Below are 13011 nucleotides of genomic sequence, written 5' to 3'. Positions count from 1 at the left end.
AAGGCAAGAATGAGGCCTTGTGTGACCAGTATCCAGCCCTCACTTCAAGTTCCTAACTTTTCTTTAACAAGTTTATACTTTTATCCTAAACACAAGGTTTTCCATGAGGAACTGTTGCCCATGTTCTGCCTGTACTCTACCTCCATTGGGTGATCAGCTGACAGCACAGCATCAATGGATCTTTGTATCAAACTGTGACACTGCATCCTTCCACATCACAGAGCTCACATCTTGAATTAGACATTGATCTGTGTGCCCAGAGTTCATGTTCATGCTCTCTTGTTTTTGGTAACAGAAACCTGGGCAAGTCTGGACTGAGGGTGTCCTGTCTGGGATTAGGTGAGGGTGCAGGCTTAGTGATCCATCACATGCCTTGATTAGTATTTTATAATATTATATGTTGTTTTTTTCACAAAGAAAACCAAAATCAGCAGAGACACATCTGGCACACACCTGGCACACAACTGACAAATGTTTGCACCCTCTTCTCCCCAAACACAAAGTTAGTGCCCTGACTGTCTCTTCTCTTTACACAGGCACATGGGTTACCTTTGGCGGTCAGATCACAGATGAGGTGAGACACAATGATGACTTCCTTTAAAGATTTGTGTGCCTTTTTCAGCTTTATTCATATTGATAGATACAAGAAAGCAGATAGAAAGAGAGGGGAAAACATGCAGCGAAAGGTCCGTAATCGAACCCAGGACCCTGACGGAGGGCCTTAGCCTATGTTGTATGTACTTTTACCCAGTGAGCCACCGGTGCACCCCCAACCTGATGACTTCCCTACTGTTATTTACCACTAACCCCCACCATCCAGTGACTCAGTGAGTGACAGCGCATGATTCAGTGGCTCAGATGCAGTCCATAGAGGTCAGCTGTAGTCGAGCAAAGCAGTTCAATACAGATGATGTCATGTCATGTCAGTCTCCAGTCTCAAACACATCTCTCTCTCTCCTGTTGTTGCCCAGGTGGCCGAGGAGCTGATGACATTGGCATACGAGAACGGGATCAATCTGTTTGACACAGCAGAGGTCTATGCTGCAGGGAAGTAAGTCCCCCTATCTTTATACCCCGACACACAAAGACACACACACACACACACACCCTCTTAAGCACACACACTCTGCCACACTATGTTCTCTGCTGTTTGCTGTCCCCTTCTGTATAAAGGTCATATGAAGGTACGTATGAAGGTCGCTTCATACAACCACTGGTATGGTCTCCATAGCACTTCTACATGTTTAGTTAGTACAGTATGCTGATACTGTTGATGTTTTTTCACTCGTATTGGTAACTTTTTAAAATATGTTTTCCCTTTCCCATTTTATCATCTTGCCTGCTGTAAGGCCGCAATTTCCCCTTTGAGATCAATAAAGTACTGACTACTACTAGTACTAGTAGTACTACCTGTATATTTGACTAATGACAAACCCAATTCAAACATTTTTACAAATTGTTGAAACAATTGCCATGCTGCCCCAAAACTGTTACTTTATATTTTTGTCTGCTGAGTTACTTTTAAGCTACCTTTGAGTCTTGGGTATGTTGAAAAGACACAGGAAATGCAGTCTACTGCAAGTCCAGAGGAAGAGATTGCCTCAGCTCCTTTGAAGGTCCCTATAGGCCATCTCAGAAAGGAAGGGAATGAGAAGACAGCATTTAAAACAATATTGCACAAGCACATCTTCACCTGCATTGCAGTGCGGATAGTGTAGTGCACTGTAGAGTGTGTGTGCCAAGATAATTCCTTTAAAGTCATGTCACCAGTTCAAATGGTTTAAGAACAGAAAAGGTCACTCTGACGTGAGACAAATTGCATTGACAAATCATTAATTAAGAGACAAATCAATACTGGAATTACATTAGCTGCTGTCCACACGTTAATTGTATAAGATGTCAAGCAAGACTTAGCCATTTGTACATCATGTTATGTGTTCATCTTAGGTGCAGTGGATGTGTGTGTGTGTTTGTGTGTCCCTTTGACATTACGCGATAAAAATAGAATAGGTTAAGAAAAACTAGACATCCATACTGTACAATTAATTTCTACAATTCTAATCACTGAATGAAGTACTGTAACAATGAAACAGCACAAGCTTAGTTGTTGTTGGTTTATGTCAGGGTGATACCCCATCCACACACAGCTGAGCATCACTGTAAGAGTTTGTGTCTGTCTTTATTTACATTTAGTCATTTAGCAGACGCTTTTATCCAAAGCGACTTACAAGACTTACTTTGTGCTAGAAAAATTCCAACACACACGTCACACACACACATATTGTACACACACCCCCTCACCCACACAACCCGGGCAGAGCTTCTTGATAGGAGCTGTCACATAGAGTCAGATGTGCTTTATGGGAAATGATGAGAGCCATTCATGAAGAACATATTTGGTCCTGGGGACAGAGATGTAACATCTGTCGTTAGAGGCAGCAAGCCCCCCTCCAAACACACGCGTGCGGGCACACACATGCACATAATCCACCAAAAAGAGAAAAACATATTAAATAGAAATTGAGCACAGGGTAAAGAAGAGTAATAAAAAGAAAAAGAGTGCGAGAAAGGGACAGGCTAAAGAAATGATGGAACATGGCCAGGAAGATTGTGCCTCATAAATACCCTGCTTCATTACCCTCTTCCTCCCCCACTGAGGAATCCAAGCTTCTCTCAAATGTTGCAAATATGTGCTCTGAAGCTCAAAGTAATATCTAAACCTCATTGTGAACATGCCCTTAGCAATCTATTCATGATGCCAGCTATTAAAGTAATGACCTGTAATGGTGTTTTTTCTCTCCCAGGGCTGAGGTTGTTTTGGGGAATATAATTAAGAAGAAAGGATGGAGGTAAAATGTTTCATCATGAATTGCATGTTTCTCCTCCTTTGTGCGTGAACAGTTTTCTAGCTCGCCCAGTGGCTGTTTTTGGTGTTCCCCATGTTTAAAAGAAAAAAGGAAGTGCCCACCCACACACCTGCATTCTGCATCAGTATTTCTGCACCACTGAACTTAGCTCAAATCAGTGTGATGAATCTAGACAGAGCCTACTCCTAGATTAAAAGAGCATTTTCAATAGAGGACAGCAATGTGCTCCTCGGCCACCTTTCGGATGAAAGGTGTCCCAAATGTGTCTTCCTCTTAACTGTAAAGACATTCTTTTAAAGTGAAAATGTTGAGTCAGTGAGATCTGACTCGCTTTGTTTGTTACTTCTTTACAACGCACTATTTTATGAATGAAGTAGAGCACTTACTTATAGTAGTAGTTGCCTACAGGGCCATTAGGCACAGACAGTCAATGGCATGGAAGCAGCTCGGCGAAAGATTAATGCTGCCCATGCTGTAGCTCATCTGCTCATCTGAAAAATACAGCTCTTTGTTACTGTGCAATTTTTTACTGTGTCTTTGTTTGTTTCTATAATTGGATAGGACTATACTGTAATTATATAAATCACACCCATTGCATTAGATTAGGGTACTTTTTTTCATTAAAATGATTTTGTGGGAGCTAGGGAAAAGATTACAGAATTCAAATTAAAAGAACGTAATTATTATTTTTGACAAGATACTTTTGATGAAATATGAATATGACTCCTTGAATGAAAATATGTGAAGGGAATTGTTTATGGTGTCAGAGTTCACCAGATGACATTTCTCTGACCTTACTTTTTACTTTACTACAGACGGTCCAGTTTGGTCATCACTACCAAAATCTTCTGGGGAGGAAAGTATGTACTCAATTATTTAGCTTGTTAGTTAGTGTGTGTGTGTGCTTGTGTATCTTTAGTGGGGGCTCTTACAACAGAGAGGCAGCAGAGCTTCACAGTAATTGATTCCTGAGAGGAAGCTGGTGTGATCCACCCCCTGTTTGGATGCTCTTTCAGGGAGGACAAATGAAAGGTCCTTACCTTGCACTGACAGGAAGCAGGAATATTCATTATAACCTATTACACATTCATAATCTCCAACTGTGACCTTCAAGTATTATTTACAGTTTAATGTACTACAGTGTTATGAACTGTAGGTTGTGCAAGTGTAAGAATAAAGTAATAGGGTTTCATCTTGTAATGAAATAAACAACAATTCCTTTTTGGGTTTTCAGAGCAGAAACTGAAAGAGGGTTGTCGAGAAAACACATTATTGAAGGTAAGCCGTTTTGTAATTTAAAACCTTGACAATGAACAGATAATCCACCAAAACAGATGCAATGATGTGTCTGTTTCTGACAGGTTTAAGAGCATCACTAGAAAGACTTCAGCTAGAATATGTGGATGTAGTCTTTGCCAACAGACCAGACCCCAACACACCTATGGAAGGTAGGTGCCCCGAGTCTGAATGGCAGTTTGTTCAATACTGAGTTATTTTCTGCTTCAGTTTCTGTTGAGTTGACGTCATGACCCATGAAATTACCTTTATGCATCCAGCTGGCATTCTGGCAACATTCCATGATTTTACAACATGACAAAGAGAAGGAGCATGTGTGGCATCATCACTTTCTTGATTGTCACATTCCAGTTCTGTCCAATCTAAGACTAATAGAACACATCATACTTACACAATACTGAGTGACAGAAAATGAAAACGTGCTCTTATTTGACACAAATGTGCTCACAGTCAGTTTGTGGACATGCATGGACATCTGTGTCGCCTGTAAAAATGATACAGTATATCCTGTTGTAGCCATGTCTGACTACGACGGTAAAAACACAATAGTAAGAATTTGTATCAAATTAAATTGAATTATATGTTCTGTACCGTGGATGCGTGTGTGCTGAATGTGAAATGATTATGGCTCTGCTGCCAAAATTGCATCCAGATTAATTGGATGCCAGAAGCACATCATTTTGGGGTATGCATCTAGTTCTTAGCACAAGCCTGGGAATGCTTGGATCGCTTGGTAGTGAAGGAAATATGTTTTTCCTTGATCAGGGTACACTATTGCTTGAAGCCTTGCATCCACCAAAAAACGTCTCAAGCAAAAGGAGCAACATTTTGATTACTTTTTCTAATCTTCTATTTTTAATCAAAAATCTTAAAACTCTCTTGCAGTGCATGATGGGTAGCCCAGTTTTTTTCTGTCTTTTCATTCACAGAATGGTCAAACTCTTCACAATCCTTTTGTTTTGCTTTCGTCACCAGGAGACCCATTTTACACATCAAAGTCCAGAACTTTCATCATAGAAGGTACATGGTACCCTCAGTGAAAAATATTCACAACCTCTCCAAAAAAGGCATTTTATGGCAGAGACTTGGTATAAATAATACCTGTTTAAAACTCCAGTGAGTCCATAAAATGCTGTGTTTCCCTCCCAGTGGTGCTGTAGAGGGTGAAGCACCTTAGATTTAGGGATTGATGCGGGCTGTTTGATCTATAAAAATATCTTGCAAATTAATTTTGGAGAAGGTCACTGAATTGACGGGCCGCTCATTCATAGTTTTATTTATTTTTTGCGTCTCATTTCTCATTATATCAGTATTTGTTGCAAGAATACCTTCCTTCATTTTGTTTCTTCTTAAATTGCACTTTTTTGTTGTTGTAGGACTACAAGTCACTGAATATTTCTATTTCCTAGTAACTCAGTGTTACTTTGAGTGTGACATCTGAGTTACTTTTGATGTATTTTAGATGGTACTTTTTGTTTACAGTTGTTGCCCAATGGTTTGAAATAGGCCTACGTTACTTATTCGTAGAAGTAAGCTCCAGGAAAAAGTTACCATTCACATTCTGGTGACAACTGTGCCATTGAATACCAAGGACATACCAAACAGTGTGTATCTCCATTTTTGATTTTCTATCTCTTCCTTTCATTATTCTTGCCTGTCTGTCTTTGTTTCTATTTAAAGATGAATAAAACTACTTATGACAACATTCAACAATGCTCAAGTGAATGCTGAGGTGTACAAATTAATGTGCACTTTAGAGCTAAACTAAACTAAAGCTGGGCCACCTTTTCAAAAGTTTAGAAGCAGAGTATTAGTGTACCTTTACAATTCTTTCTGATCTTTACACGTGTAGAGATTGGGGTTTTCTGTCTGGTATGGGCCCCTTTTCCGCTTACATATGGCCTGGTTCAAGTTATTTTGCAAGATGACTGCTCCTGTTACAGCCCTTCTTTGTCCTGATTGCAGTGTATTTCCTTTGCCAGAGCATGGTTCTCTCTTTTTCAATAATGTTGACTTGTTCAGTTGTATAATTGACCTTATTTTGTACACCTTATCATGTTCTTTTCCTCAGATTGTACCCCTCTTAACCCCCGGTGTCAAAGGAGTGTGCCATTTAGAAGTTTATGTAAAACTTTGCCTTGCAACAAGATTTCAAGAGCTGTTACGTTGTACACTATTCTACACTTTTTGCAAACACAAAAACTCGTTTTTTATTACTCTGGATACATTTTACCCTGTCTTTTTTAATCTGTCAGTCAAATATGTAGCTGTTCATGGTCATATGGCATTGTAGCACTTATTAACTAATGGGAAAAGCATTTATTTTTTGTGCACTCCTTTGTTCCACTTCTATTCCTCTGTTTTTGTTTTTGCTTTCCATCTCAGTTAACACTTCCTGAAGCCTTGATCCTCTCTTTCATTGTGGCCCTTACCGCTGTTAATATTGAATATCTGGGCCCAGGTTAAATATTTGCATTTTGATTGGCAGAGACTGTACGAGCAATGACCCATGTGATCAACCAGGGGATGGCCATGTATTGGGGCACCTCAAGGTGGAGCTCCATGGAGATCATGGTTAGCCATACTGTTGCATATCTGTCAAACTGTGTCAAAAAGTTTAACACACATCATATTATGTACTGCATACCAATCAGTTACAATACTCTAAAGATTGAACTTGGTCATTTGCCCATCAGTTGACTGTGGTACTCTTGTCTGTTCTGTAGGAGGCGTACTCTGTGGCACGGCAGTTCAACTTGATCCCGCCCATCTGCGAGCAGGCAGAGTACCACATGTTCCAGAGAGAGAAGGTAGAGGTGCAGCTCCCAGAGCTCTTCCATAAGATTGGTGAGTTTCGCTTTAACACCGACATCTGCTGACCTGCTAAGAAGAGTGTCAAGCCGGTGAGCCGCCTGTCACAGTAAAAAGGTCACCAGTTGTTGGATAATAAAGCTGTGTTTTATTCATTACCACACGTGCACAGGTGTAGGTGCGATGACGTGGTCTCCATTAGCTTGCGGTATCATCTCAGGGAAGTACGACAGCGGGGTACCCCCGTACTCACGGGCCTCGCTTAAGGTAATGCGTGACCTTTGGCCCTGTACATCATGTGTCTCGATTGACCTATCGCCTCTTAATTGCCCTCGATATGTGTGCGGTAGAAGCTTTCTGTCCTTTCGACTGGTAATTACTAAATCATCATTATTGTGTCTGAAAGAGTGTTTGGCCATACATGAATTGAATTCCTCTATATCATTAACTCCGATGAAGGACAGTTTGTCAACATATATGAGTACCCATTAAACCTATACCAGAAGCCTCACAGGTGAGGAACACAGTATACTGATGTTAAGGGATATGGAATCCATAATTGAATCTTAAACATACATTTGTAAAGCAAAAATATTTGTATTTTGCTTCTTCGGGATGAAAATCAACTTGGTTTTTCATGGTGTGTTTGAATTCATATTTGTTGGTGTATTTTTTAACACATTTATTCAAAGAGGTGCTTTCATAGTATGGGAATGACTAAAAAGTAACTGTCCACTACCTCAGTCTTTGGAATTCTTAGGCGGTCACCGGTATACAAAAAGACAATGGTGGGTGAATTCTGGGTCCTGTAGTCCTGAGCGGGTGTGCTGTGTGTCCGTGACAGGGTTACCAGTGGATGAAGGACAAGATCCTGAGTGAGGAGGGGCGTCGTCAGCAGGCGAAGCTGAAAGAGCTGCAGGCCATCGCAGAGCGACTGGGCTGCACTCTGCCCCAGCTCGCTATCGGTAAAAATAAAATAAAATGGAAAAACACCTGCCGCTCTCTCTTTTTCTGTCTGTCTGTCCGTCCTGTCCATCCTGTCTGTCCTGTCCCTCAGGAAGTCCACACTGTCTGTCCTGTCCCTCAGAAAGTTCACACTGTCTTTCCTGTCCCTCAAGAAGTCCACACTGTCTGCCCTGTCCCTCAGGAAGTCCACACTGTCTGCCCTGTCCCTCAGGAAGTCCACACTGTCTGCCCTGTCCCTCAGGAAGTCCACACTGTCTGTCCTGTCCCTCAGAAAGTTCACACTGTCTTTCCTGTCCCTCAAGAAGTCCACACTGTCTGCCCTGTCCCTCAGGAAGTCCACACTGTCTGTCCTGTCCCTCAGGAAGTCCACACTGTCTGTCCTGTCCCTCAGGAAGTCCACACTGTCTGCCCTGTCCCTCAGGAAGTCCACACTGTCTGCCCTGTCCCTCAGGAAGTCCACACTGTCTGCCCTGTCCCTCAGGAACCACACTGTCTGTCCTGTCCCTCAGGAAGTCCACACTGTCTGCCCTGTCCCTCAGGAAGTCCACACTGTCTGTCCTGTCCCTCAGGAAGTCCACACTGTCTGTCCTGTCCCTCAGGAAGTCCATCCTGTCTTATTTTGTTCAGTGTGTCCTGTGGGAGGTCAGGGTCCGTCTGTCAACTGTCGTGTTCGTACTGTTGGCTCTTGATTTTACTGTAATGACTGGGATTTGAGATGAGAATGTTCGAGAGTCCACCTCCATCACACCACACAGGGTCAATAAGGTTTTGTTGCCATACACCCACTGTGTTAAAGTGTACAATTTCTGACGCTGCTGTGTTTCATTGTCCTGTGGTATTGCTCTGTCTTGCAGCTTGGTGTCTGAGGAATGAAGGAGTTAGCTCTGTTTTGTTGGGAGCATCCAGTGTAGACCAGCTGATGGAAAATATAGGAGCAATACAGGTGAAAGAACACACACACGGTGTATCTCATCATTAAAACAACCTGAACCTGGCATTTTGATAGAATTGTTATGTATCAGCAATCAATTTAGCACGAATGGGGATTGGATACTTGATACTGTAAAATGTTGTAGTAGTATTTCAAGTTGAAGTATTTCAATTCTAGAACACTCAGGGTTTTTGTGGTGGAGGTTTGGTTCTATTTTTAGTCAGATGGGGAAATGTCTCCCCACCCCCCCCCCTCCCCAGGGCAAAGCGATTTGTTTTTGTTTACAGAAGGTATGCAGCAGTGTGTGTACAGAGACCCACATTTAGCCCCATTTTGAATGTGCAACAATGGAACAACAACAAAAAAGATTTTAAATGATGTACAAGAACTTCTACTGTACCTGTATGCATTTGTATATGATTGTGATTGACATGCACAAATGTAGCTCTTTCAATTAGCCCCCACATGTCAATATTCCAAAGTCCTTCTATAAAATATAATGGTTGAAGTGTCAGTTTGATGTCCTCTTTACATAACCTCCACTTCTCTCACCTTCAGGTTCTTCCAAAGTTGTCCTCCTCCATTGCGCATGAGGTGGACAGTATCCTAGGCAACAAGCCCTACAGTAAAAAGGATTACAGATCCTAGAGTTGGACTGTTGATGGCCGGAGCTTGAGGCTGCCTATTCCTGTCTTCGCCCCAGCTTCTTCTGAATGAAACAGCAGGAAATATATAGCCATTGAACAAGGTGGGAATGTCTATTAGAATATGCAGAAATCTTTCTCCCTCCCAACCCCAGACACAGAGCAGAAGTGGGGTAGTCTCTGAACCATTGGATTAAGCAGATATGTTTGTTTAATTATTTCATTTGGCTTCTTTACAAGACAATTTGACTCATTGTAAAGCAGCGGTTTAAATGCACTTCATAAACGTATTTAACAATTAAGTATAGTATATATATATATCCAAAAAAGGTTTTCAAAAGTTATTTGCTGTAGTTCCTCAACAGTCAATCTAGCACTTTAGAACAAGGCAGGAAGTTATTTTCATATTAAACCAAAGCTTTTTAAACTGCACCATAAAAAATCCATAGATAACAAAATGTGTGGCAATGCACTATTCTGTATAGTAAATTGTATTTGGCCATGTACCTAAATAGGGTGCAAATAAAAAAAAAGTACTGTAAGTATCATGTAGTATGCATATCATGCATCCAGAAAATGATTCATTCAAGCATGGGTATGCTTTGACATTTAATGCACATACAGTCCACAACATCCATTGAAGTGTTGTAGTGACCATTTCAACTGTTTCAACATTTGGCCTGCCATAGCCTCCCTTTTCAGTTACACGTGGCTGCGTTTACAGGTGTGTGTCTTGTTTCATTCATACCTAGTGGTAATGTCATAAAATAGCTCAAATACATGAAACTGAAAATCAAACCACCCCATTGGAAAGGGTAATGTTGAAACCCTACTACTGACTGAAATGGTCTGATAGTGATGTGTCCTGTTCTGTCATTCTATCCCCACTGTTCCATCCCTTAGTGTCCAGCGCACGCTCCACGACTCACCCTAAGATTGTGGACCAACTAACAGTGTGCTACAGTGTTGTCTTTCACAGAGCACGTAGTGAGCACATTCTTGCCTCAATAACTCTTGTCACTTTCTATAAAAAACTGTGTATCGGGTATTTGCATGTGCATTTTAGTTTTTCAACATTTACTGTATCCAAAAGTGCAGATTTTGATTCCTTGTGAAGTTTCCATACATTGGTACAGTCCCATTATTTGTTGTAGTTTCAGCAACAAAAAAATCTAATCAAGATACAAAATGATAGATGGATGAGAGAAAGAAATGTATGCTGTTGGTAATTCATTTACAGCAGTCAGGTATGTATGTGTGTGTCTGTGTGTGCGTGTGTGTGTGTTTAGCTCCCTGTAGAGTTTCTGTCACTGCTATAACTGGACATGAAAACGGTTCACACCGTCAAAGCCAAAGATAATACAAATTCCCTTTATAATGTATGTACCGCCCCTAACAGGCCACTGTTTGTAGGCTACTTTTACATACAAAACTACATGTGAAATGGAAAAAGTTGAAATTTGCATCAACTTGGTTGTGAAAGACTTTGTATTTAAGACGAAAGCATTCACTACAGTGTATATGGCCAAAATTATGTGGACACCTGCTTGTCAAACCTCTAATTCCAAAATTCATGGGTATTGATAGGCATTTGGTCCCCACGTTGTTTCTACATCTGTCTCCACTCGTCTGGGAAGGCTTTTCAGTAGATGTAACATGGATAGGGGATTTGCTTCCATTCAGTAACAAGTTCATATACTGAGGTCTCCACATACTTTGGGCCATACAGTATATGTGTTCATCCGATTTGCATCTGTTAAGGGCATTGTGTGTGGTTCCCGTTTTCGTGAGGAAGGGATCCAATCATGGGATTTTCTGATTGAGGTTGATCACGCTTACATGATATTGTTCCAATAAATGAACAATTATTTAGTATTATTCTCTCTTCTGGTAGTTTTACACACACAGTATTTGACAATAAACTGACGATGTCATGTTGTGGACAGTACTCACTAACTTGTACTGGATCTACACAACCTGATCCATGTCCCACTCAAAATTACCTTATTTAAAAGGACATTTTACAAAGTGGCAAACCAATGAATATGGATTGGAGACTGAAAACACAAATCTGCCGCATTTTCTAAAAACTATGGAAAAACAAGCATGGATGTCGTACTGCTTGACCTCCGCCAATAGGAAATGTACCAGGAAGTACTGTAGAAGGTTCCTTGTTATCACATCTTCACTAAACATTTAGTTTGGAATTGATCAATAGTTACCAAATATTTACCAAGTAAAAAGAAGAAAATAAGCATTTTGACAATATTGTTACCCATTTGATAGTAAAATAGTTGCCGTTCCAATTCACCAGCTCCAGACAGAACTGAGCTAACCACTGGGCCTCAGGTGCTGTATGAACATTCTGATTAGGCTTTTAGGCTAGCTGAGCCTACTGTTCAACTAAGAGGTTAAAACCATGCACTCAACTGTTGGAACTATAGTTTGTAGAATGGTACACAACTCAAATATAGCACTATCGTTATAGTAGTGTTGATACAATACAAGATCAGTCCTTTCTGGACCACTCATTTTTGGGGCATGGCATAGCCCTGTTATTTATCTTACGTGTATATGTTTGATACAGTTTGTCCAACAGACCTATAACTTACAGTATGAGATCTTGTTGAAGGTAGTACTGTTACTGATCGCCTTGTAGTCAAAAACTCTCTTTGCTCTCACCAAAGCTCACAACCGAGTTACACAAAGTGAGTGTGCGTGCGTGCGTTCATATGTATGCCCTTGTGTATTAAATGGCTGGTGTGTGCCATGTTTTGTGTTGAGTATACTGTAGTAATGGAAACTGGTAGGGCAACAGTTCTATTTGTTGCATGTTGCATTTTTCAAAACCACTACTCATTGCCCTGTTCTGTGGAGTTCAGAGGCATGTTGATGATGATGACCACTATGTCACAGAAATCTAAAATATACAAGAAAAACTAAGATTTTGACATGTATAACCATATAATCAATCTCTGCTAAGTAAAGGTTTCATGTGTTTCTTCCACATTAACTAAACAACACTATCCTTTACTGATCAAGGCAGCTGAAGCTTCGTGACACAAAGAAACACTGAAGATAAGCATAAACGTAATAAATGAAATGTAGAATGCTACTGCTTTTCATAAACTGTACTGATGGTAAACTGTATAATTGTAATGGTTGTTCATGGTTTTATTTTTTTAAACCACATTGTGCTCATACTAGGTGGAATCTGTAAAATAGTCGTCTAATTGTACATTTGCAATTTCAAATACATTATGGATTGTCTAATTATCTGTACATAGTTTAAACTGTGTATATAATGGATCGATATGGCTGTTATCACTTTTGCCTTTGCATAGTTTTTCTGTTTATTTGCAAGCATTGCTTACTGAATTGTGACTGAGGCAGAATTTAAAAATATTCTGTACAGCTTGAATTTATCAAATTGAAAATAAATGCTATAATTGAATCAATCATTCGACATTTCATTTTTTCTCGTGGTAAATGCTCA

At 40.4% G+C, this 13011-nt stretch overlaps 1 protein-coding gene across 9 annotated transcripts in view; it reads left to right on the top strand.

Moving 5' to 3' along the window:
• LOC146252261 (voltage-gated potassium channel subunit beta-2-like) overlaps positions 1–12973 on the top strand; it is a 39514-nt gene extending 26541 nt beyond the window's left edge. For 4 of the 9 annotated variants that reach the window (XM_084679212.1, XM_084679213.1, XM_084679208.1 and 1 more), the window contains 13 exons: positions 296–339; positions 537–574; positions 972–1051; positions 2805–2849; positions 3683–3727; positions 4102–4145; positions 4229–4315; positions 6652–6737; positions 6890–7010; positions 7147–7241; positions 7819–7939; positions 8795–8883; positions 9430–12973. In XM_084679212.1, coding sequence (XP_084535338.1) covers positions 296–339; positions 537–574; positions 972–1051; positions 2805–2849; positions 3683–3727; positions 4102–4145; positions 4229–4315; positions 6652–6737; positions 6890–7010; positions 7147–7241; positions 7819–7939; positions 8795–8883; positions 9430–9519 — 985 coding nt within the window. In that variant the 3' untranslated portion in view covers positions 9520–12973. Of the gene's footprint in view, positions 1–295; positions 340–536; positions 575–971; positions 1052–2804; positions 2850–3682; positions 3728–4101; positions 4146–4228; positions 4316–5138; positions 5184–6651; positions 6738–6889; positions 7011–7146; positions 7242–7818; positions 7940–8794; positions 8884–9429 lie in introns of all 9 variants that reach the window. The other 5 variants (XM_084679211.1, XM_084679207.1, XM_084679209.1 and 2 more) reach the window with 3 other exon arrangements.
• Positions 12974–13011: the final 38 nt, after the last annotated feature.

The sequence above is a fragment of the Hypomesus nipponensis genome, chromosome 18 (genome assembly GCF_054491055.1).
Source record: "Hypomesus nipponensis isolate SF chromosome 18, ASM5449105v1, whole genome shotgun sequence".
Lineage (NCBI taxonomy): Eukaryota > Metazoa > Chordata > Actinopteri > Osmeriformes > Osmeridae > Hypomesus > Hypomesus nipponensis.
The sequence above is the reverse complement of the archived record's forward strand: the minus strand, read 5'-3'. Positions and strand labels throughout refer to the sequence as shown.